This window comes from Lentinus tigrinus (assembly GCF_003813185.1).
Source record: "Lentinus tigrinus ALCF2SS1-7 unplaced genomic scaffold L226scaffold_27, whole genome shotgun sequence".
Taxonomy (NCBI): domain Eukaryota; kingdom Fungi; phylum Basidiomycota; class Agaricomycetes; order Polyporales; family Polyporaceae; genus Lentinus; species Lentinus tigrinus.
Genome location: NW_027137936.1, coordinates 56,102 through 81,613, shown reverse-complemented (window position 1 = coordinate 81,613; position 25,512 = coordinate 56,102). Strand labels below are relative to the sequence as shown.

Sequence of the window (25,512 nt, the reverse complement as noted above, 5' to 3'; positions counted from 1 at the left end):
CCCTCCAGCTAACTCTATGTGAATAAGTAGTAGAGCGATGAGGTAGCATAGTAATGAAGACTCAGTGGTAGTATCCCATCAAGTGGTTGGTGGCAGTAGTCATATAGCAATGCTGGTAGTAGTTGCTGGTAGTTGGTAGCAGTAGTAGAAGTTGTGGTAGGTGGCAGTAGTAGTAGTAGTTTCTTAGGCTAGACATAGTGTGATCAAACATCACTCATATTTCTATTTTATCCAGCATATGAATCAAGTCTGTCCAGCCTATATTTGTTCTTCATACCACGGACACACACTGGATATATTCACGATTTTCCCAGGATTTGTTTATCATATATTACATTGACAAATGCTGGTTATAGGCCGAACATAATTGAATTTTATCTTAGAATATAATCAGCAAGTGATCTTTGAACAGAGCCTAATCAAACACTGTTCGTATTTGTAATATCAACAAAGTTTATCCGCGCATTTTCTGACCAGCAGATGAAGAACATATTCTGGACATATTACACATATGTTTACCGTATTTCCCCTTGGATTATGTTGTACCTAGTTCAGGTTTTTCCAGTGGATATGTCCCTGTAGATAATGTGGTCATAGTGTTGGACATATGCTGAAACTATTACAAATATGTTCAATATATATCCGCTTGTCGTGTGGTGGATATATTACAACAATAACTAAGGTATCTTTAGAATATGTCGGCTAGATACACAGCCGAATGCCCCCGGTGGAACGTAAACCGAGGCATCTGGCTTCATGGCTGTCCGCTAGAAACGTCCGAAGAGTCAAGTGGTTGACTACAAACAGTGGCTGGTGGTGACGACTGGCCATGTTTGAGAGACAATAGACTGATAAGGAGGGAAAAGCACAAGGCACAATGGCGCGGCAACGCGGCATGTATGATTCCCGTCGCTGTCCGCCGTAACACCGACGCGAAGCGCGGACACGAGGCGGGGGTCGTGCACCGACGACTACCCGATAAGGCAGGCGTGCGAAATGAGTCAGGCGCGTCGGGGCCGCCACAAAAGGACATGTATACGTGGGAGGGCATCCCCGTTCGCTCTTTCCTCCAGACATCCACCTGCAGCCTTCGTCGCTGCGGCCACAAATCCTGATTCTCTACAGAGTTAGTGTGTGACAATGTCATTCCCGTACCCGCAGTACGTGGACTACTCCAACCCTGCAACGCCCAGTGTGTACGCTTGGGAAGTAGCGTCAGCAACTTCAGACCAAGATCCGACACTCCAACTTCCACCTCAAGACTCTCAACCTCAACGACCTCAACCGCAACAGCAGCAGCAGCAGATTTCTCCTAGTCAGCTTCAACTTCATCAGCTTCCGCTGCCTCTGCCGCCTCAGCTTCAGCAACTTCCGACACCGCAAGAACACGTCCATCAACTTCATCACCAGCCACCGCCGACGCGTCAGCATTATACCCCCCATCCCCAGACGATTCAGGTCGCGCCTTCTGTCGCGCAGCCCCACTATCGGTTTGAGACCCTTACTGAGGAAGACTATGCCCATGCGAGTGCGACCGGCGAACGCCCGGGCTCGTCTCGTCGCCGTGGCGCGAGCAAACCGCCGTCGCTGCACGTCGACACCTCTCGCGCATCTTCCGCGTCGGCCACCGCTGCCGTCGCCAGTCCCGGTGCACTCTCTTCAGCAGGGGGCGGCACGGGCCCCCTGCGCGTCCCGCCCTCGCGGGCGCATGTTCAGTCTGCCCACCCGTACCGTCGCCCGCAGTCGCGGGCCGCGTCGGGCTCGGGCGTGAGCTCTGCTGCTGCTGGTGTTGCTTCAGCGCAGGCTCCTGTGAGATCTCGTCGCGTGAGTGAGTTGCAGTCTGCTCAAACGCTTGAGACGAGCGTGGGCGGCACCCGCACCGGGGTGCTGCCCACGGTTGGGACAGCTATGGCTGTATCGTGTCCAGCTTCGAGTTCGTGGCGCGAGGGACTGCTTGGACTGTCGGCAAGGTGAGTGTACGTTTCCAGTCCGCCATCCCCAACCCCTTGATCTGTGCCCGTCAGCGTTGACCCCGAAGCAACACCGACTGGTGCGCTTCCGCGACCCGCGGAACCCGTTCGACGCTACGGCATTCGCGCCGATATCAACTTCAGCACTGAAGAGAACGTCATCACCGCAATGTTCGAGATCCCTGGTGTGAAGAGGAACGACATACACATCACCATGTCCGTGTGTCCTTTCAGTCGTGTGCGTCAAGTCAGTATCTCGGGCCTCTCGCGGTCCATCCTACCTCTCCAAGGCCACACCGTGCGTGAACGCAAGTTCGGCGAGTTCTTCCGGACGATGGTCGTTCCTCCGGAGACCAAGGTGCGTCCTTGTTTGTCTTGTCACATTTGTGTACTGATCTGCCATCTCGCCGTCAGGCTGAAGACATCACTGTCTCACTTGAAGACGGCATCCTCACCATGAAGATACCCGGTGGCACGCCCGCACCCGCAGAACAAGCGCAAAACATCCCTCTTCCCGAGCTTCAGTGAAGCATCCACCCTGCAAGACATATACACCCACGCACATACCTCACCACACCCACGTAGATACCGACGTTCTTGGTTCGCTTGATCCTCTTTGTCGCCCTGTATCGCGCCGTACAGTTGTGTTGCCTCCACCCCTGCTCCGCCTTGTCAGCCATACCTCTCAGTCTCGATGTCGACACTCTCACCAGTTCCATCTCTTGAACGTTGCTTGTCGTCTTGGCCCCGCACCCATGCATCGAAGAAAATGTACACGTACCTCGCTGTATCCGACTCCCCAGTACCCAGTACCCGGATCCCCTAATCGCTTTACCCTTGCGCTCCATTTATACCATAGGCCTCGCTCGCATTGGACCCTTGCACCGTCGGTAGTAGTATCGATGACCTCATTCTCCATCTCATCGCATTCCATTGAACCCGTGTATGTATCCACGTATTTATGTAGTTACTGTAGATCGCACATCGTGTTTGTCCTCCTTGTGGTAGTTGTATGCGGTCCCATTGTATATCATGCATGGAATGCTTGAATGCCCAACGCCTCGATGGATGGACGACGAAGCGCGCTGTGGTATAGGTAAGGTAGCGCATATAGGGACTCACTGTGTTCGTAGCAGCCCCAAACACCGAGTAAGGGAGTCCGACTCGATCAGTGAAGCGTTCGTTCGCCGTTCCCGCTGATGGAGGTGCGTTTCTACTCCTTTGCTAGTCCGAGTCTACGGCAAGGCGAAGCGCTTCAGGTTGTTCCGAAGAGGCAATCGTAGCGCCTGACCAACGGCGGCAACGAGCTTCAAGAATACTACTTATTCTGATATTATTCCACCACACGCAGATGTTCACGAGCTGTTCGTACCTTGAGTACGATTATGCTGTCAGCCAAACTGGATAGCCTTTCCGCTTTGGCGACCAGTCTGGCACGCGACTTCCCAGCGAAAACCCATATAGACTACGCCGACGTTACCGTATACCTGGCCGCCACTAGCACTGTGGAAGTTGATCTCTCTGTCAGCTCTCGATCATCTTGGAAGTCACGACGCAGACTTGGTGCTGATAGCATCGGTATCTACGGTCCACTGCCCCCACTCAAAGTACATCGCAGGGCCTCGTGATACTTGCAGAAGTCCTCTGACTGCGCAATCATGTCTATAACGGTACGTCTATGTCACACACATTACCACACGCAGCAGACTTCCTGATTTTCGGCGGACAACACCTGCTTTGCCCCACCACTCTGAGTTCGGGTCGCAGTGCTTCAGTGAGTACGACCATCCCCATGATCGCCACACTCTCACGACTTGTCTGATGGCTATCGCATCCAAGGACCGGATTGCAGAAGAACCAAAGTCTATATCATGATGATATAAGTTTAGTCGATATGCCTAAGCAATATGGCATCGACTCCATACCCGCCCCCACTACAACCCACATACCCTGACCGAGACGGAACTATGGCCACGGAACTTCCCCCTACGCGTGTTGCCCTTGTCACTGGAGCAGCTCAAGGCATTGGAGAGGCTATCGCGCGGCAGCTCGCCGATGACGGGCTTGACATTGCGCTGAATGACATCCCACAGAAGCTTGACCAGCTCTCAGCAGTGGCCAAGGTCATCGAAAGCAAGGGGTGCAGGGCTACCATCGTTACCGGGGACGTTACCGTTGAAGAAGACGTCGCGTCTATGGTCAGCAAGACCGCAGCGGAGCTGGGGGCCCTCGATGTGGTACGCGGCCTAGTGTTTTCTTGTGTTTTGAAGGCATCCTGAGAGGCCGCCGTTATGAATAGATGATAGCAAACGCTGGCATATTCCTGTTCAAGCCGTTGCTTGACACGAGCGTGGAGGAGTGGGAGCGGATGCTGGCGATCAATGGCAAGGGCGTATTCTTGTCCATCAAGTATGCGGCGAAGAAGATGATCGAGCAAGGCCGCGGTGGACGTATCATCTGTACGTGCCGCTCATCATCATGCCGTCGCAACAGTGCAGTGTCAAATTGTAGCCGTCTACTGACTGTCGCTCACAGGTGCTGCCTCCGTTGCGGGCATCAGAGGTACGTGACACGGGCATAGCCGGGAACTGTTCACGATACAGTACACCAACCGCCGTTCTTGCTCAGGAAGCCCGGTCTGTGGTATATACTGCGCATCAAAGTTCGCCGTGCGGGGACTCGTTCAGAGCGCAGGCGAGTCGTCTTTCTCCATGAGTATCGGTGGGCGCGTGTTATTGACTTTCTATAGCTTTGGAGCTCAAGCAGCATGGCATCACCGTGAACGCCTACTGTCCTGGATTCATTGCTACCCCAATGAGTACGCCCTTTTGCTTTCCGTTTCCGCACAAGGCATGTAACCTATTGCACGCGCTATTCCAGTTGCACTCCCTGGGGACGAAGAGAACGGGGGTACAGGTCAAACCATCAAGAAGGTCCGTCGCACCATAAACACTCGCCATTGCTTTACTGACGTTGCGATCCTAATAACGTCGTCCAGCTTCTCAACTACCCCGCGGAGGTAGGAAAGCCTTCGAACGTCGCTAATACCGTCTCCTACCTTGCGAAACCCGAAAGCGCATTCGTGACCGGTGAGTGCTGAGTGCTTGACACACGATCGTTTGACTTCGAGTAGCGTCATCTCACATATCGAGTGTAGGGCAGTCCATGGTTATAGACGGGGGCCTGACCATGAGCTGAATGAAGAACAACAATCGCAGTGGTTCAGTGTTGTCCGCCTACATGTATTCATCTATGTACACTTGATCTCGAGATCTCCCTGATGGAGGGACGAGTCAGGCGGGAATCTCGTTCAAAGATGGCATGAAATGTGTCAACAAGTGGACAATCGGGGAAAGGTCAGCCTAGAATGAAAAAAAAATCAGATTGTTGAACGCAGACTGCATTAAGGGGGAATCGAACCCCCGGCGGGTCGATGGCAACGACCCAGGTTACCACTACCCCATTAATGCGTTGCTTGAGGTCAAACGCAATGATTATATCATGTCACAAGAATTACAATGGCTGACGTCTGGAACTGTGGTGCAAGATGCGTTGAAGTACCTCTGCCATGTCTGTATCTCCTCCAATTCGCCGGCTATCGACCAGCTCAAGCAGTAGAGAAGACCTGATCTATCAGTATGAAGCAGAGGAGGAACGTATCATAAATATTCTGTCCCGGAAGTTGGAGAAGGTGAGCGATACGTATGAATATCGCCCTTACTCGCGGACGGACGAGTCTAACCTCTCTGTCGCTCAAGTTACGAGAAGAGAAAATAGAACTCGAGAATGTCCTTGAAGCGGAGTCTGAGTCGCACGTTAACAAACTGTCGCGCGAGCTCTCTGCTCTTCGATTAGCGCAGCAGCAACAGCAGCAGCAAGCAGGCCCATCCCATGTCAATGGTAGTGGGAGCGCGTCGCCCCAGGATACGAGAACGGGACCTCAACCAGGATACTTGGTCAACCGGAATGGCGTAGATCCTACGTCAGACATGATCTTCGACGCTCTGAGGAGGGAAAACGAGGCACTGAGGAGTCGTCTTGTGGAAACTGAGCAGGACTTCATCCGGATCTCGCGGCTGAATGAGGTGTACAGGGAGGAACTCATACAGCATCGGCGGCGGGTGAGTTACGGAATCTATATACTCAGATCTTTGCCTGAACACTTTCCAGCTCGGACTGCCTGTGGACAACTTGATCGGGTTGCCGCAATCAGATCCACTTTCGCAACCCCTCCACCGCCGTCCGAGCTTCACATCCAGTTCTCCTTCCAGTTCCATCCATATTCCCGTGAGCTCGTCGCATGCAACGAGGCACTCAACCGCTGTGCCCATTCCCCGACCGCCGTCTCAGATCCATCGCCCAAGCAATGTCCTTTCGTCCGAGTCTACCACGCCCCTCTCTCATTCCCCATCATCCGTTAGCACATCGCCGTTCCCCTTCTCTCCGACTACATCACCACTCCCTGCGAGCTATGCCAGCGCTGCCACGAATCTCACTACGCCTCCATCAGTAGGCTCTGTCGCCATGAGCCCTCCTATAATGACAAACGGTGGCGCACGTCTGCTCTCCTACCCTCTTGTACCTCCGCCTTCGCTATCATCCTCCTTCGGGTCACCTTCCACATCCCTCCATCAGCCTGCGGCATACCCCATTTCCTTCGTCCCCCGCGACCAAGATGGCACGCCCTCGCCGGCAGAGTCCTTCCACAGCCGTCGGAACTCGTTCAACCGACGTGGGAGCTTCGAGCGACGCGTAGTGGAGACCGGGAGCTTGCGGAGCATGAGCAGGGGCCAGAGCCAGAGCCGCCGCGAGAGCGTGGAACGGGGTGCGAGGATCGCGGAGACGGGGTCCCTCGTACCGCGGACTCGCTCGGACAGCTTCGGCCTACCGGAGGGCGACGAAAGTGCGGACTCGCCAGCTGATACTGGGGCAGAAGGGACACGAGCAGACGAGGACCCACAAGCGGGGGCGTCGCAGCGGCCCTCATAACTGTGCATTGGTGTGGAGTACCACCTGTTGCAGGCTGTCTCTAACACCGAATTCTTGCCAAATCGTCCAGGACGAGGTACGCGTATGTATGATGTATGAACAGCTGACGCTTGGACACTTGTACGATTATACGTATCCTACACTTCGAAATTGAATGGCGTAATTTCTCTCTACAGCTCAGGTGTTCGTTGAGATGTTTCTCTTCTACCTTCTCTTTTGCAGTAACTTCCATCATACGATCGGTGCACACATTCACCCGCATACAGGCGCAGCATCTGCAATCATTCGGCGACAATTATCCGGCTGTATGTGGTTCACCTGTCAGCAGTGGTTGTGGTGCTCACTAATCTGTTTTCACAGCCACGTAATCGCAACGTACCGGTCAAAGGCGGGTGTTCAATAGAGGTGTCCGCTCGGCGCTGATAATACTTTCGGCAGTGCGTAGGTACCGTCTCTGAGAAAGATTCAAACCGAGGAGTGCTGAACAGCAACCATCCAACCTGTGCGGACATCGCCCGGAGGCCATCGGCGGCGCCTCTGATACGGACACGCTCAAACAGCCCTGAGACTGCTTCGTCTTCTCCAGGTCTTCTCTGCTCTTCTCTCCCATCATTGTGCGCTCCGACACAGGCTAATCAATAGTAATCATATCCAGTCACCTTCGCCGCAGACGCTGGATTGCTGCGGCCATCCTGCCATCCCCACCTGAACCTCTCTCCTCCCGTGGGCGTGTTATTCGTCTCCTAGGAAGTTACGTCTGGTGGGAAAGGTCGATATTCGCCTCGGGAACGTCTGAAGCATATCCACAACACGTGGTGAATGGCCGCGCTCATCAGATATAGAGTTTGCGAGAAGATTTCGACCGGTGCGTCCTGCTTGATGTCGGGTCCTTGGTATACGGGTTTACTGCGGAGGCGAGCTACTGTACCTTTGCAGGAATATGCATCAGCAGGCACGCATCCCGGTTCGCTCGTCATTTTGGAGAAACCCCGAGGTATGTGGGCGGTAAGTGGATGCGGGGATGTGACGCGGGGATGTGCATGGTGTCCCCACACAGGCCACGGTGGCGCGGGCGTGGTATCTCGTTGCGAGCGCAGTCGTCTCGCATTCCTGTTACACGGACGCGGGCGTGGCTATGGCAGGCTCCTTGGCTGCTTGTTAGGGTTTAGAGGAACCGAGCTACCTGGCTGACCCCCGGTGTCTGTAGCAGCTCCCAATCAAAGCGGGCGTATTTCCAGAACCCCCGGTCCTCGTGCGCAGCATGTGCACACGACGCATAAACTCTACCGGTCAGAAGCTGCAAGTCGGAGCAATGTCCGCTGCGCAACCCGGCGGCATCGCCAGCCTTAGCAGCCCGAGGACAGGTCACCGGTCGTTGGCAGGTCTTCTATGCTTGCGCTTTGTCATCGCGGGCGACCGATAGCACGCATAGGCGGGCGACAGTGCGGTTGGCGTTTGCTATCGATTGCGCAGATCAAAACATCTCGCCCGAGTCCCGACCGGGGCGGCTCGCGAAGACGACAATGCGCCAGGGTGCATGAACGTAAACGCTGGTCAGTTGACTCCTGGAGATTGCCTGGAGAAATTCCTCGCTCTTCAAGGTGGAATCCAGCACACATCTCGCTGGGTCCAGATCATCGGCCGAAGCGGACCCGTAAGTAAATTTAAGCTTTGGCCAGGCTGCTTGTGGCCGGAACTTGGAAGCAACGTTGGGTTGATGCGCATGGTTTCGCAGCGACCGCAACGTTTTGCGGGCGGCAACCCGAGCAACGCCGGCGCCAGGATCTGCACGGTCGTCGGCGAAGGTTGGACACGCCGGCGTTTTCGCTAGTTTCTCGACCACGCCTGTGGCATGGAAGAAAGATTGCGTACGTCCCCTTCCGCGCTCTTCCGCTCGCAATACAGTATCACTGTGTTCTTGCGAGACTCAGATTTCGCCCAAATTCCGCTGGGAGCCCGCCTGAACTCTCGTGGGCTCCTCCGCCGGCGGTCACGGGTCTCTCGCTAAGCTCTCGAGCTGCAGTGGACCGTTCGGGGCTACGGGAGGCTCGAAGCGAGGTTGTCGACCGTCTTCATCAACCGCATGATTGCGTCTTCGGCCACGATCTGTGGATGCTAGCGCGATGCCGAGATCGTGGCGAGCCGTCGCGGAGTGAGGCGAGATATGCAGATGCCAGCAGGTGCGCGGAGCGCCTGCGCGCGGCACAGCTCCTGCGATCGAAGTCAGACTGGAAGATGAAAGAAACAGTCCGATCCGGGTTCGGCGAGCGGCATGAAACACGAATGCACGGATATTATGATGGGCTATTTCCAGTGCGAGGAATCAAAAGGACGGGTCGGAAGCCGCTTGGACGGATGCAGTCACTCGACCAGAAGCTTTGTGTTCCCGCGTGGCCGAAGCGTGTGTCGCCTACCGAGGATCCTATATAACCCGCCGCTTCCGCCGGCGCCCACCCCCCCTCCGCTACAAGCCCTCACGTCTCTCAGTCGATCACCCCTCTGCCTTGTGTCGCGCGCCACGGACACTGCTCCTATACTATCCATTGGCCCAAGCCGCATCTATACACGGACCACATCCGCGCCACAGCCACTGTTCTATAATGGCTGCCGTAGCGTCCTGCTCGTCCTCGTCTTTGTGCACAATGCCCTCCTCCATCCCGCCACAGTCGGCGCAGAGCATGTCTTCCCCACTTGCTCAACAAAAACCCACCTTTGCCCTTGCGCAAATCAAGGGTGACGTGTGCTTGGTGCAAGGTGAGTCCGCCCCGCTTGCCGTTAATAACCCCCATGACGCATGGAGAGCTGAATGTGCCGTCCGCATATGCAGTGCCCCATACACCTGCGCAGGGAGGCATGTCGTCCGCGCTCATGGTCGCCGACGTGCACGTCTTCAGGCACGAGTTCATCACCCAGTTCCGGTACTCGCACTGCGCCACGGTCCATCCTGCGGACATGCACATTCTCGAGCCGATCGAGGACCACTCCACGCTGTACGAGGAGGAGAAGGGGACCGTGTTCCTTGCGCGCGACGTCATGACGCGTATGCAGAAGCTCTCCATGCAGGCGCGCAGACCGGTGCCACTACCTGCGCAGAGGTATCACCACCGGCCGCGCTATTCGATGCCCGCGTCAATGTCGTCTGCGCACCTCCGATCGTAGCGCGACATCGGTGCTGTGTCCGGCTTCGAGACGGGCTGTATGATCGACGACCCCGAGACGTGTTCGGGTTCGGCCACGGACTGGGGTCAACGAACGTCCTGATAGACTGTGGGCACCATCATTGTCCATTACATCCACTCTGTGTTCATCCGCATCCAACATTCACCATAGCTGTATTGATAGGTTGTTACGTGTATGATTATGCTCACTCTAGTTACATACCATGCCCTTGGAATAATTTATCCCGTCCTTTGCTCCGCTCACTCCTGTTCTTATCAACTGTGCGCAGTGCGGTGCCTGCCATGACTCTAGCACTGCTGCGTGCGTTGGCTACTGTCTCCTGAAGGAGGGGTCGATTGAAACGCCGGTCTAAGTATGTCGATCGTGTTTCCACCGTCATACGTGAGGTCGATCGAGACTTCACCGCAGTGTGCCGGTCTCATCCGAGGGGTCCGGTACGAGAGGCTGTCGCAGCCTAGACGCATTGAGTCGTAAAATATTGCGATTGTGTTCTGAGCTCCGCCGGGGTGTAACCGGGGATAGCATGACGACGTCACTGCGCGCAGTATCCAGGCTGATGAACCGCCAGGACCCTCTTATCGACCTGGCCACAGCTATGTGGCCACTCGCAGTGGGAGAAATGAACCGTGAACCTTGTCTCCGAAGACCGTGATGATGGTTAAGGTCGGCATGCCTCGATGGAGTAGGATGTGTGATGTCATTCGCTGCAGTGGCTAACGCTCACAAACATTCGCATTATCCACTACAGCTGCATGTCAGCGAAGATGCCCGCAAGCTGGTGGGTGGTCTCACTCACAGCCCACTGACATGCTCTCCGTTGGGATATCAAGCTCTTTACCCAGTGGGAAGTAGTCGAAATGATACACGAGCTCAACCTGACAAACGAGCCTCTCGTCCGGCGGTGACCGAGTTCCCCGCGTTGTCCTTGCTCGCCATCTCCCGCCGGGGTACAGTCGAGATGTGCCTACATGTCCACCTTCGCTCCGAATCCTGTCAACAACCGTGGGGCCAACGACAGCTGGGTAAGTGTGATTAGTAATGCGCGATGTGCACCCGCCGGCAGGTTAAAGTTCGAAGACATCGAATGGACCCAGACAGGTTGATCAGGCTGAACGAGCCCTTTGGTGACGTCTTCAGGGTCTACCTCGTGGATAAGCCGACCACTAACTAGTCCCTCTATTGTCATGCGGGTCCCTGGAGCTGCATGACGTTGGCAAAGGAGTGCGTGCAGGCGTCACCTGGGCATGAGATGACACGATGAAGCCGAATCTCGCCCTGTTGAGCCCGACAAACGAGTTCAAGGCCTAGACCGCGTTGGTATCCTTCTGCGATATGGAAAAATCATCGAACTGGAGATAAACAATGGGAGATGAGCGATGGAACGAATAGTCAATGTGGGAACGCACGTTCCCGCTCGCCGGGCCAGAGCGGAGGGGCGCGCAACGGCAACCGAGGCCAGTGTAAATCAAACAATGAGCCAACAAATCACGACAGCAGCTCAACGAGACACAAGAATGACGGGACAAACGAGGAAGACTTGACATGCACAGCAGATGAAGAGCTTCCCTGCAGACGAAGGTCGATGTTCTTATTACGCATGCCAATGTCATCCGCCGACCACTTTGCGTGAACCTCGATCGAAGGTCGATGGACATGGAGGCCGGACGCGTTCATGCAAGTTGCCCACATTTACTTTGAATGCGAACAGATGGTTGACGCGCCCTTGACAGGTTTATGTACTGTAGCACAATTAGGGAGGCAGGAGGATGTAAGACATGGATTGATACATGTTGACTGACAGGCAGGTGTCAGCCCATGATCGCGGCGCAAATAGCAATACTGACCTTATGTAGGAAGACCCTTGTACTCTGTGAGGCCCGTCCCTTCAAATGGACTGTGCACTACGCGCCCCCTTCGTGCTCCACGCACTCCTCCTGCTCATGTAGCTCGGTAACGAGGAGGTCGTGGTTGGTCTCGGCGACCGAGAACCCATCGGGCACGACCACTGACCCCATCGCGCCCATCCCCATCGCCTGTGCGAAGTTGAGCGACGTGACATATGACGCGGTGGTATGAGAGCCAAGGTCTCCGGAGGAGTCGAGATTCACATCTTGAAGACTGGCTTGCTGGAGGTCGAACAAGAAACGCCAGATAAGGATGGCGGTCATCCTGTGTAGACGTCGTAGTCAATAGTAGTTCTGCTTGTGCACAATTTTAGTAGCATGCTCACGGATCCGTGAAGTCTGTGACATAGCTGATTCCACCGTTCGGGTTGCCAATGAGCTGGAGTACAACGGTCTGAAGAGAGGGTGATTGTACGACTCTACAAAGAAGCGCACCGAAGAGAGTGTAATGCTGAGATGCAAGACGTTCAGTATGAACAGTACACTACCGGCGCTGGTATCAGCTCTCTGTAATACAGAGAAGCATTATACCGGCCTACCTGAAGTAAAGAACCCCTGTTCCAAAGTTGTGAGCAATATGCGGATACGAACGCTCCGAACACTAACCATTCCACATCATGATTGAGGCCAAAGAACCCTGATGCTTGGCCAGTTCGGTACGGATGGACCCCCTAGCTAACTTGCGCCACGTTATTGCGACGAGCAGAAAATCACCTATGATCGCACCCGCTCTCGAGACAACCGTACCTGTTGATTCTTCAGTGAGGAACAGCTATCAGATGCGGGTGACGTACATCTATGGGAAATGGTGAGTGGGCTAGCGGAGTAACAAAACTCTGAAGAAAGACGCACATCACTGCCCCGGTCAGAGTGGTGTTGAAATACGCCGAGCATCCGAAGATGGGCTCAGCTGTAGCCCCGGCACCCAATCCCTGTTGCGTCTGACGCACACGCTATCTGAATGATGGGGGCTGTTATCCAGTTTTCATAAACACTTACGAAGTTCACGATTGGTGGTGCCAGTGAAAAGACAAGGATGATTGCCGAAAGTGCCCGATTTCTGGTCAACGCCAGAGCGCGCATGCCAGCGAAGACTGTAGTATGTCTTGAGCTTGAACATGTGCGGGAAAAGAGAAGAAAGTCTCACCTGCACAAGGAATGTTGAGGATGTTACGGAACGCGTACCAGGTTCTGAAGATCTTGGTACAGCTGCGAGAAGCATCTCCAATCAGCTCTTTTTGGATACAGGCGACAAAAGATAGGACTTACCCCTGGAGGAGGATTTCATATCGCGACAGTTTTCATAGCGAAGGTGACATACCTCATCCGACATAGTAGTGCATATAGAGATGATGAGATACACCACAGCAAACGCCAAGGTGGTGTACCGCACTAGGAGGAACATGACCGACGCGCCGGTGAGTCTCTTCTTCCAGAACAGGTGGACTTCCGGACTGAGTGTTACGAGAAACTCGTATATGATCCAGGCTGACGTGCGTTGGCTCTTGAACAAACAGCCCCGGACAGGGTGAGACCGCAACGTTACCTGAAATTGCAAATTGGACATAGGTTCCGGTTTGACTGCGGTTGCGGTCAGATTTCAGTATTGGAACGTCCGCGGTAGCACTGAGAGAGACCTACAAGTTATTGTAATCGCTAACGACAGTGGGGTCGTATTGGGAAGCCATGCTTGGATGTGAACAACGCGGGAGACAGGTTGAGCAGAGGGCCCACCTTATATCGCGCAATGACGCGCAGCCTTTCGATATCCCAACACGAACTCAATCGCCCCGGACAGATTTCTGCTCTGCGCGAAGCTCTGTGAGCGGAAACCGAATGCGTACCATGCGCTGGTATTTGTGGGCTTTCCCGGGGGTGTTAAGGGTCATACCACAGCAGTATCTCCAAAAGTCGGGAGAGGAAAAGCCCTCCTACCGGTTGAACGTACCGCGTGTGTAGCAAGGATAGAAATACTACCAGACTCATGTAGGTTTGGAAGCAGACGAAGTGATCCTGGAAGAAGCGTTCTATCGCCACCAAGCTAGACGTTCAACCGGTTCCAGTGCCCATCTGCCAATGACCCCGTTGAGCCTGGAACGAATTCTCCAAGATTGGAAGTAGTACTCACCCACCACACTCACTGGCGTCATCATCATCAGAGATTGTGTTTGATATCTAGTGTCCGACGCTTGAGCATAATATCGCACTAGGGCTGTGGCAGGCCGTAACGCATCAGGTGCGCTAGTAAGACGGGTAACGAACTGCGAATAAGATACTATAATAGCTCCGCGCGAGCGTTAGCAGGACTCCGCGCTACAGTCTACACTTCCAGAACAATCCACGACATAGCGGGATACGGGGATATAAAGAAACACGTGGTGAATCAGAAGTCGTAGCCCTCGACCTTGAACGTGCGTCCGTAGACGAAATAACTATCCATGATTTTCATGACTGGGTCCGGAAGCCCGATGCTCAGCAAGGAGTACTGAATCTTCGCATGGCCGTGTATTTGACCAAGCTTGAAGAAGCAGCGGGCGATTTGGGTCGGGTACTGCAGAAGGACTTAGTCGTCCGAGTTCTCACGCCGTAGGATAGATGGGACATACCGTCATCTCGGCGTACTCGCCCCATTGGTATGCAGCAACCCGAACGGCAGCTTGAAGAGAACGTTGGATGTCGCCCTCCTCAGCATACATATCCAGAAGCTTGGACCAAGGCTTGTATGAGTAGCGCGGGGTATCGAGGCAGCGCTGATAGGCCTCCTTGGCTTCCTCCTTGTGGTGAAGCCGAATGCCTAGGTCGCCAAGGATCTCCCATTCAAGTCCGGTCTTGCGGTATGCAACGTGCTGCGTCTTGAAGTGCGCCACCTCGGCACGGAAGATCGTCCATACACGGAGATCCTGGTCACGGACCCGTATGTCAGAACAAGTCAGAAGGCCGACCAATGTTCATGATACGCACCTCGTACAAGACCATGAACAAGTTGTCTAGCCAACGCTCGCAAAGACGCTTGTTGCTGAACGAGAACGGCTCCTGTGACGGCGCCTGTCTAATCTCGCCGTCCTGGTTCTCAGCGGCCTGGACAGGCTTCTCGAGTGAGTCGCCCGCAGAGGTACTCTCCTTTACCCCATTCTCCTTCACTTCTTGGAGACCGTTAGCCGCCTCCCGTGCGCTCTCTGTGGAGATACGGATCGTGGGGAGTCCGTCAGCAACGGGTGCATGCTTTTCCGAGTCACCGTCGTCCTTCGCACCCTCACCGTCTTCGTCCGGTACAGAAGTTGTTGGTGAAACCATCCCGCGGGTCGATGCATCATCGGACGCACCGTGCTTTGGTGAGGAGACGGTTCCGTCTTCGTGAATGACTTTCGTCGGAGGCGCAGAATGTGGATGTGCATCGCTCTGCGCCTTCTGCATCCGGTACTCCTCTTCCATGACGAAGACGGAGCTCCTTGTCTTGAGCAGCTCGTCCCAGCCTATCTGTGACACAAGCCGGGTGAGGAGGGAGTATGCGCGGGCCCATGTTCCGCGAAGACCGGGGGCCGGGAGACGAAGAAGTGCCGGGTCAGCCTGTCGGAGGGAGACCGTTAGGTCATGGGGAAGTAAGACACTTTCGGAACATACTCACCTCGTCGTCATCTGTCTTCATACGCTCGGGAAGAATCTCCACGATCGTACCCTTTGGCGGTAGGTGGACGCGAGCGGGGGTGAGGTTTCGATGAGCATCTCGACCATTGTAAGTGAACATGGGACATGAGTTGAGGGTGAGTAGTGCCTATTCGATGCCATTCTGTTAGTGAGACATCCCGCCGCAGGCAGTGTAGAACGTGCATTCTCGTATTGCCCAAGGTCGATGTAGCATTCCGTCAGTTTCTCCCATGTCACAAACTCGCTAGGCGCGCAGTTGACTGCTTGACGGGCGAGCTTTAACGCCCATTCGTGCTTCCCCTTTGATCGAAGGAATTCGCATTGGACATGGAGTAGAGTGTACGACTGCGGTGTCTGCTTGATGGCGGATGCCATAATTTGAACCGCCTTGACCTCCTCGTCTGCAGTGGATTAGACCACATCCCGAGTTAGTGAAAGTGAGACGTACTCATGCCAAGGTAGCTCTTCGCGAGCAAAGATGCTACCTCCGGTTCCTTAGCGGTGATCTTCTCGAAGAGGTTTGCAGCGTACTGGTACCGCCCGCTGTCACCGAAGTACTTCATGATAGCCGCGGTCAGATGGTTGGAGACGACGGTGGCAACTTGGATCTCAGGGTCTGAACCGACTTGCCAACCTGCGCGCGGATGAATGTCATGAAGGGGGTGTGGGGGAGACTCCGAACGGCGCACCTTTCATGAACAGCGCCTCTGCAGCTTGTAGGAAACGAAGTTCGCCCTCGGGGTTCGTGATTGGGTCAAGCTTCCGATAAGCTTCCAACCAGTAGGTAGGGTCGTCGGAATAGAGAATGGCGCGAAGGAGAGCGGAAAGGAATGTTTCTTGCCAGATTTCTGACGTTGCTTCATGCCTGTCGTGTCATGAAGCTTTCTGAAACCATTGACCAGGATGACGTACGCACCTCTCCCCGCGCAAGTCCACAACGTATGCCTGCACTCCACCGGGTATTTTGACATCGACACGGACGTCCACGCGCGAAAAGGCATTGAAGCAACTAGGAGGGGCTTCATGCAGGAAAATACGCGTCTTGGGACGAAGACTTACCAGTAGCACCCATTCTTCACTTTCCATGACGTCCCCTTCGTGAACCACCCAGAATCGTCTTCGATGTTGTACGTGAGCGAGTTGATGTAGGCCGCTAATGATGCAGAGGATGACGCGTCCACTCCAGAGACGTAGTGGTACGAGCCGAGCTGTTACAACATGGTAGGCGGTGGCGTACCTGATCATTAGGATGAGTACTCACGTCTCGCTGCCCACTCCGGCCAGAAGTCTTGAGCACATGTACCAAGTCAGGAGGTCCAAGTTCGCGAAATGTCGCTAGAAGGAGTACGCGTTAAGGCGGCGGCGGAGAAACCGGAAGAGATGGCGACTAACAGAGGCTTTCTGTCCGCGCGACGAGAGACTCTCCGAGTTCAACCTAGGAAGAACTCGTGAGCGTCCGGAGTATCTGCTGGCAAACCGACTTACTTCGAATAACTCCGGGACGTCCTTGAAAGCCGCGTCGGCCATGCTTGTGTGGCCGCTGCGGAGGAAGACGTGGGACGCGACAAGAAACGGATTGAGCTACGTGTATAGCAGTCGAGACTCTGGGTGCCTGCTATAGGCTTAGCTTGGGCGCGTCCGTCTAATAACACCGCCTTTCTTACCCAGGCTTACTCGATTAGAAACCCCCAATAGCGCGCTGTCAAACTCATTCCATAGTGTTCAACAGTTGTCCAAGACCCTGGTCTATGATCGGTCTAAGATGTTCTTCGACCTCTCCCTCGAGCCCGAGATTTAACTAGGCCGTCGACGCGTTTTGTCGACGTTATTGCGACTATGTCCAACATATATCCTACCTGAGTCTGTTTTCACGGCTACATAAGACCCCTAGGAGGTCGTCCGCCAAATTCGCGCTCATCGGAAGGTTTCGTTCCGCTCTACGTCTTCTTCGAACTCCCAGCCACCACCGAAGTTCGAACCCGTTTGCATCCTAAGAGACTTCTCAATACAATATCGGAGGTGCTCGTAACCGGTGTGTACGTCGGACGATCCGCTGAAATATTGTCGACTGAAATCATGCGTTAGGCGTGGTCGAGTCAGTGAGTCATCCCAACGCCTGAAGCATTTATACCGGAGGACGGTCTGCAAGCTTGCATCATCCCCGGCCACCGGTCATGTCTGCCGCATCTACCCCATCTTCTGCATCCGCGTCCTCGTCGCGTTCATCTTCCATCTCTTCCTCGAGTGCCCCCGGTACACCGCCCAACATGCACCAAAATACCATCGATCCTGCAGCCAAGTGGCTGGTTCAGAAGTATGGTGGAACGAGTGTAGGGAAGTTTGCTACCAAAATTGCGGAGGACATCATACCGTGAGTCTACCTATTCGTCGTCTCTTTCTCGTCCCAACCTTTTCATGCTAGTGAATACCTGGATCAGCACAAAGTCGCCATCGTCTGTTCGGCACGATCGGGATCCACCAAAGCGCTCGGGACGACAAATCTGCTCCTGAGAGCGGCCGGCGAGGCACTCAAGCGGTCGAGCAGTATCTCGGAGACCCCAGGGACCATGTCTCCGACGAATGTCCTCACCACAAGATTAACCCAGTATCAGTCGCCATTCACGAGTCCGGGGAAGTCCTCACCAAAGTCGGAGTCCATTGCCCTGTCCTTGGGTATGACGTCCATCACCGAGGCACCGGCTTCTTTCAACGCAACGGTGGACGTTATTCGTTCCGAACACGTCCACGCCGCGCGATCATGTATCCGGAATGCAGACATCTTGAAGGACCTGGAGGCGGAGATTGACCGGGACTGCGAGTCTCTTCGGTCGTTCCTATTTGCGACCCAGGTACGTGCGCCCCTTGCTCCTTTGTATGCCCTCGCTCAATCAGCCGATGTGCGTCAAGATCATCGACGAAATTTCTCCGAGGTCAAGAGACAGCATCATTGGATTCGGCGAGCGTCTTGGATGTAAAGTTATGACAGCCATCTTGCGGGATAAAGTCAGTACCTGTCGCTTTGTCTGCTGATGGAGATCTGAACGTACCACCTCCAGAATATCGATGCCGAATTCGTCAGCTTAGAGAACGTCATCCCCATTGCCGAGTCAGAGAACTTCTCAGACTCGGACACTCTTGGACAGGAATTCTATGATCGTGTTGCAGAGCTTGTGGCAGAGAGGATAAAGCAGTGTGGTAACCGCGTCCCCGTAGTCACAGGTATGCTCCCACGTCCGTCCGCATGCACCCGCAATGCTTACGGCTCTCCTAGGGTTCTTTGGGCCTGTGCCTGGGTCCCTTCTCAGGCAAGTTGGACGTGGATACACCGACCTTCTGGCAGCACTCCTGGCCGCCGGGCTTGGTGCCTCAGAGCTCCAAATCTGGAAGGAAGTTGACGGAATCTTCACCGCGGACCCTCGTAAGGTCCCTACCGCGAGGCTGATCCCGATCATTTCACCAGAAGAGGCCGCTGAGTTGACGTACTACGGGAGCGAGGTCGTCCACCCATTCACTATGGATCAGGTACGAATTCCAGCGTGGTACATGTGCGGGGGGACGGCACGGGCGATTTGGAGCTTACAGGAACACGCACAGGTTATCCGACGAAGAATACCCATCCGTATCAAGAACGTTGAAAACCCTACGGGCGGAGGCACCGTCATACATCCGGACCATGACGTTGATGCCCACGCGCTTCCAAACGGGGCGGATGGGTTCCCTCCTGTCATCCCTACAATGTCGAACTCGAAGGCCTTCCTGCCCCTAACCTCACCGACCTTTGACAAACACCATCAGGTCCGGCAACCGACAGCGGTGACCATCAAGGAGCACATCATCGTCCTTAACGTCAACTCGAACCGCAAGAACGTCTCCCATGGGTTCCTTGCTTCCATCTTCGGCACACTCGACCGGTATGGTGTCGTCGTGGACCTCATCAGTACGAGTGAGGTGTACGTCAGTATGGCCATCGAGGAGAACCTCGACAAAAAGGTGCTCGACCGCGTCGTGCGGGAGCTCAAGAAGATCGGCACGGTGCGTACCCGTCTCTGCCGTTGAATGCTGCATCAATCTGGGTAGGCTATTCGGCATTTACTGAATTGGCGTCGCCTGTAGGTCTCCGTGAGCCGCGACATGGCGATCCTCTCGCTTGTCGGGAAGTCTATGCGCAATATGATCGGTATCTCCGGGCGCATGTTCACCACGCTGGGCCAGGGCAATGTGAACATCGAGATGATCAGCCAAGGCGCGAACGAGATTAATATCTCGTGCGTCATCGACGGGCGCGACGCCGTCAAGGCCCTCAACCTCATACATCAGAGCTGTCTCCAGATCAAGCCCGAGGGGGAGCGAGGGAGAGGTGCGTACCGCCGCTATTGTTCTTCACGGCAGCCTCGTGGACGTGTAGCTGACTGCTCGTCATCGTAGTCGGGCCATGGTTGTTCTGATTCCTGGGTCGTAGTACCTAGTTCTCTCCGGTTCCAACACGGAATCTGAAGCTGACTCTGGTTCCAACACCGGGTTGATTCTGGTTCCAACACCAACACCGGACGCGACTCTGGTTCCAACAACCAGACATGTTGCTGGTTCCAACACCAGAGCAGTCCTCGGTTCCAACACCGGAATAGCCATAGTCCCTCGGTTCCAACACCGGACGAGTCCCCTCAGGTTCCAACACCGGAGGCGAACTGTGGGCGTGCTGGGACCGCGCAGGCTGGCTCAGTTCCAGCCCGTGCTCTACTACATCAGGGGTCCTGTCCATGTGTCGTGCGAGAAGTCAAAATCAGACAGGATTGTATTGTTTAGCGGAAAACATGCTGTCGAGGCCGTCCCTCGGCGGTTATCTCATTCGGAAGTGCACCTCCCTGCGCAGAACCAGGGCGATATCTGGGCGATATGAAGCGGTGGGCGGTCCTTCGCGCGGCTGTCCCTCCGCGCCAGCCGCCGTATGGTGGTCTCCTGACTTTGGAGGTGCGCCGCTGGGTGACCAACGCAGTCTCGCGGTTCTTGAATGCAGGGATGCAGGAAGCCGAGTGCCCTGAAGACGTAAGTCCTGGCTTCTGCGATGAGCGATTCGTGCCGTGATTTGCGGACGAGGTATGAGTGACGTGATGTGCCTCTGGTGGCTCGGTCTGTCGGCCCTGTGGGAGCGGCAGGTACTGCACGTATGTATGGACCTGGGATGCCTCTCAGTCTGATACATGCGGACGTGTGCGTGAGTGTGTGCCTTCTCGTCATGCGTGGGCGTTGAGGCTCAGACTGGTTATCGTCTCCCGCAGGGCTCCGTCGGCGGTGTTGATTCATTAATAATCGCAACCCTCCCTCACAGTCGACATGGGCGCATCCGACCTCAGCTGGTCTTTCTTGGAGAACTCCCGGACGACTCGCCTACGCTCTGAAACACGCATCTGCTCGTCGAGCACGAGGCTCCTGCGCGCCCCCATATGTTCCCGTCACAGCCACCCTATGTTCGTTCCCTTAGCGGCGACGGAGGTACACTCACCGATCCCCCGTGGACGGCCATCTCCTCAACCAGCAGCCCTGTACAGGCTACGGTGGGAGTACGAGAATATGCACACGCGACCCCACCGGTTGGGGGGGCCCTTGCCCACCCTCCGTGTTGATTCGTCGTGGATAGATTACTTGGTGCCTGCACGTTTACGTATGCGATGGTATACTCTGTGTGACTCCGTAGCACGTTTGTGGGCGGCTTGACCTCGAGTGCAGGGCATAGACACGGCGACACTAGAACCACTGCAAGGAAAGCATCCTTTCCCGGGATAGCGAAGGTTAGATATTGGATTACTGAAAGTAAGGAATTCTTCACACCTTGCCTGTAACGTCCAGCCATTCCACACTGCCCCAATGAGACCTTCATCGAAGAATACCTGTTCCAACAAAGTGATTCATCTGAACTCGTGGAACTGAACTAATATTTCTGCAGGATATTGACTAGGAAGAAAGGATGTGGCTGCTGCAGTGACTTTTGGCCATAGGCACAAGAAATTTGAGCACAGAGCAGAGAAAAATGGTGTATGTATACCCTATGGTTTCGTGGATTCCCTACAATGTCATCCTCGAGTGTGGTTAAGCTGATAAACGTAGAAAAAAAACAGTAAAAAAAGATTGACCACCGCAGGACTCGAACCTGCAACCTTTTGGTTGCCCTAACCCTAATGGGTTGAGTAGCCGTTAAGCGATCGAAGCCAAACGCGCTACCATTGCGCCAGGTAGCCATGTTGGCAAACCAGCCCAAAACTATATCCCATGTATCAAAGGCTGACTTCCTGAGTCTACCATGCAGTCTATTGTCAAGGTACATCAGCGCAGCGAAATGTAGAGGTTGGGGTAGCACAGTTCCCTTCTTGACATCGCCGACAGGTCTTCGTGAGGCGATGTTGACCAGAAGCTGTGTGCGGGCTCTCCTTGTCCTGATGAGCTTGACGTTGACTGGACGGGCCTCATGGCAAACAAGCCGCGCCCAAGGTAAGCGACTGGGCGGAACGAGCCCAGAGTAAGGTTTGGAGGGTGCTTCGGTGCCTGACTCACAGGCACGGCCCTCGTGAGGCCGCCAACGGGTGATAAACTTCGCTGGGCTGGCTGGTGGCGGAAGACGGGGAGGATGCCGGACGCTGGACGAGCATGCACGCACCTTGGTTCTCACATGGACTCCGCAGACGGAGCAATCAGAGGCGATCAGCGGATGGGCAAGGTTCGAGCGGCATGGGGAGCAGATGGGCCGCCTGGCGATGTGTGCTCGCAGCTGTGCACACCGTTGCTGCGTCTGGCTGCGTCGGGGGTAGCGAGGGGGGCATGGCGAGAAGATGCGAGCGAGCCTGGGAGTCGGACGAGCATGTGCTGGTGGGTGTATGCGCAGAGAGAGCCGGGCACAGGCAGTGCTGATGGTGGGCGAGGTGGGCCAAGGTGAAATTCCGGGCAAGCCGCCGACGACGCGCTGGGCGCCTGTGCTACTGTCGCGAAGTCGGCGCCTGCTGGCCCGGATGTCCTTGCAGCGAGCGTTCATATGTCTGTCATCTTTTCGCTCTCCGCATCTCCTCCTCCCTCTTCTTCCCCTCGCGTCCCCCCCATCTCCTCCGCGCCCACCCACGCCCACCATGCCCGTCTCCCGCGACCCCCCAGACCGCGACCCGCTTGCTGCCGCCCTTCGCCCGCCCATAGACGAGACAGAGGAGGAGAAGGCATCCCGCATTGCCGAGGAGGAGGCCGCACGGCGCGTCAGTCACGCCATAGACGAGGCCATTCGCCAGGAGAAACAGCAGCGCAAGAAACAGAAGCTTGTCCGTCTTCTCCTCCTTGGCCAGAGCGAGTCAGGTCCGTTCCATCTGTCTAGACGCGTCCCAGTGCCCTGTATCAATCCCTTCTACCCCAGGCAAATCCACCACACTACGACGTGAGTCATCTTTCATCGTGTTCAGCGCGGCAGTTCGGTGCACGCATGCGGCCGTGTTCCTATGATTCACGGATCGGCATCCACGCAAGTCGTCATGGAAGTCCTTCTCTCCGTCCTTCTATGAATTATGTGATCGGACAACACGCCTCCAGGCCAGTTCTACTAGGCGGCCCCGCACTATGTCCTGCCTTCCATGGGCCGTTCAGCCATCCGCGCACATACCTTCCGTCTTCTCCGTCTTCTCCGTCTTCTCCATTGCTGACCTGTTCTCTATAGAATTCCAGAGACTATATACCCCCAACGCGTTTCGTGAGGAACGAGTGCTATGGCGTGCGGTCATCCAACTCAACATAGTGCGGTCCATCAACTCCATCTTGGATGCCCTCACCGACATCCGCCGACGCGATGTATACCCTTCAACACCCTACACCTCGGATCCTGACTCTGATTCAGAGTCTGAGAACCACATCGCACTTCCGCCACATCTGGAAGAGCTCCGCCGGCGTTTGTATCCTCTCCGACATGTAGAATCTCTGCTCATTGCGAAGCTTGTCCCTCCAAATGAGACTGAAGCCACCACTCTCGGCTATGGTGGGAGCAACAGCGTCAACGGTAATGTTCCCGTCCGCTGGGGTGTGCATCAGCCTCCATCACATCCATTCCAGAACAAGGAGGTATTCGTCCGCCCTGGAGCGCAATGGAAGCTACGAAGTTCTGGCCGCCCCCAGTCCGCCGGCACCACTGGGCAAGAGACCGTGGACGAGTCTCAGGCCGTTCTACACCACTGTCGCGCAGACATTGTCGCCTTGTGGAATGATGCTATTGTCCGACAGATCCTGCGGCGGCGCAAGATCCGATTAGAAGAAACACCCGGTTTGTGAGTATATTGAGTACTGCATATGGCACTGTGGGCTGAACAAACGCAGCTATTTGAATGACCTCGACCGGGTGACTTCTCTACAATACTACCCGTCTGACGGTGCGTAGCTTTGGGCTATTCTAGGCTCCATCTGTTCACGTAACATGCCAGACGACGTGCTGAGGGCGCGACTAAAGACAGTCGGTGTATCCGAATACAGCTTCCACATGGAAGCTGGTGACGAACGGGGCACTGAATGGCGTATCATTGACGTTGGCGGGTCACGTTCACAGGTCAGATACTTTCTCCTCTTTCTCCTTGCCGTATTGCTGACGTAGTCTGGATCAGCGGCGTGAGTAGCATGCATCGCCATCAATGTGCAGCATATGCTGATAACTATCCCCCAGCCACCTGGGTGCCCTTCTTTGACGATGGTTCGTGGGTCTCTACTACGCAGCGTAATCGATCTGTCTAACCTCTCGATGAACAGTGAATGGTAAGTCACTGCCGTGAGATCCATCTGGACAGAGAAACCGACAGAGTCACAGCCATCATCTTCCTCGCGCCAATATCGGCATTTGATCAGGTTCTCGCGGAAGACAGAAGCGTTAATCGACTTGTGCGTGTAGGTCATCAGTTCGATTGCCTTACATCTGACCATCTATCGGCAGGAGGACAGCGTGCTCTTGTGGAAGGAAGTCTGCTCGAACAAGATGCTGGCAAAGGTCGACCTTGTTCTCTTCCTCAACAAGTGCGATATCCTCGACTCCAAGCTCAAGTCCGGTGTCCGGCTCGCCAAGTACGTTCGGAGCTTCGGCGAGAGACCGAATGACCCTGAGGTAGCGCAGAAATGTAAGCACACACGTGTCGGTTGCGCACGGCAGACTTGACCTCGGCTTCCCCAGACTTCCGGAGCAAGTTCAGTGCTATCCACCGGGAACACTCGCCAATTCCACGCAAGTTCTATGGCTTTTGCACATCTGTAACGGTAAGCCGGTTACTCAGAATCCAAGCTGTACGAGGTTGCCAACAGTATCATACTCTTAGGACACAACTACCACTGGTGGCATCATCGCTGCCGGTACGTCGTCTCGTGGTTCATGGCTGCGCGCATGCTGACCGCGTCTCAATCTCTCAGTCAAGGATATGGTCCTTCGTGAGCACCTCCGCGCTTCCAAACTGCTGTAATGGCGCCACCTTCGCTCTCGTGCGTGCGTTTGCGCTAATTGGTGGCCCGCTCTGTGCGCCGACTCGATTGCGGGTGGCGTTGGTCCGCAGCAACACCTGAGAGGCTGCTCTCCTCTTCAAGCACCCCTGGCCGGTCCTCCGCCAAGCTCAGGCGCGAAAGTTACCTCACCCCTCTTCTTGTTACCCATGCACCCACAAACACCGCTCAGTGGTTCCTGGACCTTTCCCCAAGGGACCGAGCCCGACGGTGCCTGTCTTTCCGACGTCAAGAGACTGCACTCTCCTGGGGCCTGGGCGGTAACATTAAGCTACCTGCCAGGCACCCTCTCCTCATCCCCGCACTCCGCCCACCGTGTTTGCCTCGGATAC

General features: G+C 55.1%; 10 protein-coding genes and 2 non-coding genes across 12 annotated transcripts; 8 read left to right on the top strand and 4 right to left on the bottom strand.

Annotated features, from left to right (window-relative positions):
• Positions 1–1,114: 1,114 nt before the first annotated feature.
• On the top strand, positions 1,115–2,912 carry L226DRAFT_615263 (uncharacterized protein). Its single transcript, XM_067686752.1, has 3 exons — positions 1,115–1,970; positions 2,025–2,328; positions 2,385–2,912. Exons 1-3 carry the CDS (start codon positions 1,141–1,143, stop codon positions 2,496–2,498), a joined length of 1,248 nt encoding a protein of 415 aa, XP_067532288.1. The 5' UTR covers positions 1,115–1,140; the 3' UTR covers positions 2,499–2,912.
• On the top strand, positions 2,613–3,054 carry L226DRAFT_167630 (uncharacterized protein). Its single transcript, XM_067672595.1, has one exon. It carries the CDS (start codon positions 2,726–2,728, stop codon positions 3,017–3,019), a length of 294 nt encoding a protein of 97 aa, XP_067532287.1. The 5' UTR covers positions 2,613–2,725; the 3' UTR covers positions 3,020–3,054.
• A 590-nt stretch (positions 3,055–3,644) lies between these two features.
• Positions 3,645–5,363, top strand: L226DRAFT_512641 (NAD-P-binding protein). The gene is made up of 9 exons (XM_067678346.1): positions 3,645–3,744; positions 3,810–4,207; positions 4,270–4,429; positions 4,506–4,532; positions 4,599–4,664; positions 4,720–4,788; positions 4,851–4,903; positions 4,969–5,059; positions 5,128–5,363. The coding sequence occupies exons 2-9, from the start codon at positions 3,878–3,880 to the stop codon at positions 5,166–5,168; spliced, it is 837 nt and encodes a 278-aa protein (XP_067532286.1). The 5' UTR covers positions 3,645–3,744; positions 3,810–3,877; the 3' UTR covers positions 5,169–5,363.
• A 6-nt stretch (positions 5,364–5,369) lies between these two features.
• L226DRAFT_t203 lies at positions 5,370–5,440 on the bottom strand. Its single transcript has one exon. It is a non-coding gene; the product is annotated as a tRNA-Gly (tRNA).
• An 80-nt stretch (positions 5,441–5,520) lies between these two features.
• On the top strand, positions 5,521–7,207 carry L226DRAFT_491063 (uncharacterized protein). Its single transcript, XM_067677337.1, has 3 exons — positions 5,521–5,661; positions 5,729–6,091; positions 6,141–7,207. Exons 1-3 carry the CDS (start codon positions 5,539–5,541, stop codon positions 6,957–6,959), a joined length of 1,305 nt encoding a protein of 434 aa, XP_067532285.1. The 5' UTR covers positions 5,521–5,538; the 3' UTR covers positions 6,960–7,207.
• A 935-nt stretch (positions 7,208–8,142) lies between these two features.
• Positions 8,143–9,474, top strand: L226DRAFT_167536 (uncharacterized protein). Its single transcript, XM_067672594.1, has 3 exons — positions 8,143–8,613; positions 8,695–8,827; positions 8,891–9,474. The coding sequence occupies exons 1-3, from the start codon at positions 8,349–8,351 to the stop codon at positions 9,387–9,389; spliced, it is 897 nt and encodes a 298-aa protein (XP_067532284.1). The 5' UTR covers positions 8,143–8,348; the 3' UTR covers positions 9,390–9,474.
• Positions 9,475–9,637: 163 nt separating this feature from the next.
• On the top strand, positions 9,638–10,118 carry L226DRAFT_468125 (uncharacterized protein; the record flags this gene model as incomplete). The annotated part of the gene is made up of 2 exons (XM_067676119.1): positions 9,638–9,713; positions 9,787–10,118. The coding sequence occupies 2 exons, from the start codon at positions 9,638–9,640 to the stop codon at positions 10,116–10,118; spliced, it is 408 nt and encodes a 135-aa protein (XP_067532283.1).
• Positions 10,119–12,040: 1,922 nt separating this feature from the next.
• On the bottom strand, positions 12,041–13,731 carry L226DRAFT_525106 (uncharacterized protein; the record flags this gene model as incomplete). Its single annotated transcript, XM_067678943.1, has 12 exons — positions 12,041–12,308; positions 12,370–12,437; positions 12,479–12,494; positions 12,583–12,598; positions 12,650–12,790; positions 12,838–12,839; positions 12,896–12,996; positions 13,043–13,137; positions 13,191–13,252; positions 13,313–13,314; positions 13,365–13,497; positions 13,685–13,731. 12 exons carry the CDS (start codon positions 13,729–13,731, stop codon positions 12,041–12,043), a joined length of 951 nt encoding a protein of 316 aa, XP_067532282.1.
• A 695-nt stretch (positions 13,732–14,426) lies between these two features.
• L226DRAFT_547182 (chaps-domain-containing protein) lies at positions 14,427–17,215 on the bottom strand (the record flags this gene model as incomplete). The annotated part of the gene is made up of 12 exons (XM_067682479.1): positions 14,427–14,594; positions 14,650–14,943; positions 15,005–15,610; positions 15,669–15,815; positions 15,872–16,089; positions 16,137–16,322; positions 16,378–16,553; positions 16,605–16,697; positions 16,748–16,896; positions 16,950–17,023; positions 17,081–17,123; positions 17,174–17,215. 12 exons carry the CDS (start codon positions 17,213–17,215, stop codon positions 14,427–14,429), a joined length of 2,196 nt encoding a protein of 731 aa, XP_067532281.1.
• A 213-nt stretch (positions 17,216–17,428) lies between these two features.
• L226DRAFT_537732 (aspartate kinase) lies at positions 17,429–20,553 on the top strand. The gene is made up of 9 exons (XM_067681368.1): positions 17,429–17,724; positions 17,774–18,059; positions 18,111–18,537; positions 18,596–18,691; positions 18,745–18,907; positions 18,960–19,210; positions 19,283–19,720; positions 19,802–20,045; positions 20,114–20,553. Exons 2-9 carry the CDS (start codon positions 17,863–17,865, stop codon positions 20,131–20,133), a joined length of 1,836 nt encoding a protein of 611 aa, XP_067532280.1. The 5' UTR covers positions 17,429–17,724; positions 17,774–17,862; the 3' UTR covers positions 20,134–20,553.
• A 1,259-nt stretch (positions 20,554–21,812) lies between these two features.
• Positions 21,813–21,921, bottom strand: L226DRAFT_t202. Its single transcript has one exon. It is a non-coding gene; the product is annotated as a tRNA-Arg (tRNA).
• Positions 21,922–22,800: 879 nt separating this feature from the next.
• Positions 22,801–25,143, top strand: L226DRAFT_468152 (G-alpha-domain-containing protein; the record flags this gene model as incomplete). The annotated part of the gene is made up of 12 exons (XM_067676120.1): positions 22,801–23,017; positions 23,076–23,096; positions 23,373–23,973; positions 24,023–24,075; positions 24,127–24,248; positions 24,304–24,307; positions 24,363–24,389; positions 24,498–24,574; positions 24,627–24,807; positions 24,861–24,943; positions 25,003–25,036; positions 25,094–25,143. The coding sequence occupies 12 exons, from the start codon at positions 22,801–22,803 to the stop codon at positions 25,141–25,143; spliced, it is 1,470 nt and encodes a 489-aa protein (XP_067532279.1).
• Between the last annotated feature and the right edge of the window lie 369 nt (positions 25,144–25,512).

Bases quoted from the DNA above. Each gene is read 5' to 3' on its own strand.
- L226DRAFT_167630 (XM_067672595.1), top strand. From the start codon at position 2,726: ATGCATCGAAGAAAATGTACACGTACCTCGCTGTATCCGACTCCCCAG.
- L226DRAFT_491063 (XM_067677337.1), top strand. From the start codon at position 5,539: ATGTCTGTATCTCCTCCAATTCGCCGGCTATCGACCAGCTCAAGCAGT. The intron at 5,662-5,728 runs GTGAGCGATACG...CTGTCGCTCAAG, and splicing joins TGTCCCGGAAGTTGGAGAAG to TTACGAGAAGAGAAAATAGA. The intron at 6,092-6,140 runs GTGAGTTACGGA...AACACTTTCCAG, and splicing joins TCATACAGCATCGGCGGCGG to CTCGGACTGCCTGTGGACAA.
- L226DRAFT_615263 (XM_067686752.1), top strand. From the start codon at position 1,141: ATGTCATTCCCGTACCCGCAGTACGTGGACTACTCCAACCCTGCAACG. The intron at 1,971-2,024 runs GTGAGTGTACGT...TGTGCCCGTCAG, and splicing joins CTGCTTGGACTGTCGGCAAG to CGTTGACCCCGAAGCAACAC. The intron at 2,329-2,384 runs GTGCGTCCTTGT...TCTCGCCGTCAG, and splicing joins TCGTTCCTCCGGAGACCAAG to GCTGAAGACATCACTGTCTC.
- L226DRAFT_167536 (XM_067672594.1), top strand. From the start codon at position 8,349: ATGCTTGCGCTTTGTCATCGCGGGCGACCGATAGCACGCATAGGCGGG. The intron at 8,614-8,694 runs GTAAGTAAATTT...ATGGTTTCGCAG, and splicing joins TCATCGGCCGAAGCGGACCC to CGACCGCAACGTTTTGCGGG. The intron at 8,828-8,890 runs GTACGTCCCCTT...TGCGAGACTCAG, and splicing joins TGGCATGGAAGAAAGATTGC to ATTTCGCCCAAATTCCGCTG.
- L226DRAFT_537732 (XM_067681368.1), top strand. From the start codon at position 17,863: ATGTCTGCCGCATCTACCCCATCTTCTGCATCCGCGTCCTCGTCGCGT. The intron at 18,060-18,110 runs GTGAGTCTACCT...TTTTCATGCTAG, and splicing joins ATTGCGGAGGACATCATACC to TGAATACCTGGATCAGCACA. The intron at 18,692-18,744 runs GTCAGTACCTGT...TACCACCTCCAG, and splicing joins CAGCCATCTTGCGGGATAAA to AATATCGATGCCGAATTCGT.
- L226DRAFT_512641 (XM_067678346.1), top strand. From the start codon at position 3,878: ATGGCATCGACTCCATACCCGCCCCCACTACAACCCACATACCCTGAC. The intron at 4,430-4,505 runs GTACGTGCCGCT...TGTCGCTCACAG, and splicing joins CCGCGGTGGACGTATCATCT to GTGCTGCCTCCGTTGCGGGC. The intron at 4,665-4,719 runs GCGAGTCGTCTT...GACTTTCTATAG, and splicing joins GGGACTCGTTCAGAGCGCAG to CTTTGGAGCTCAAGCAGCAT.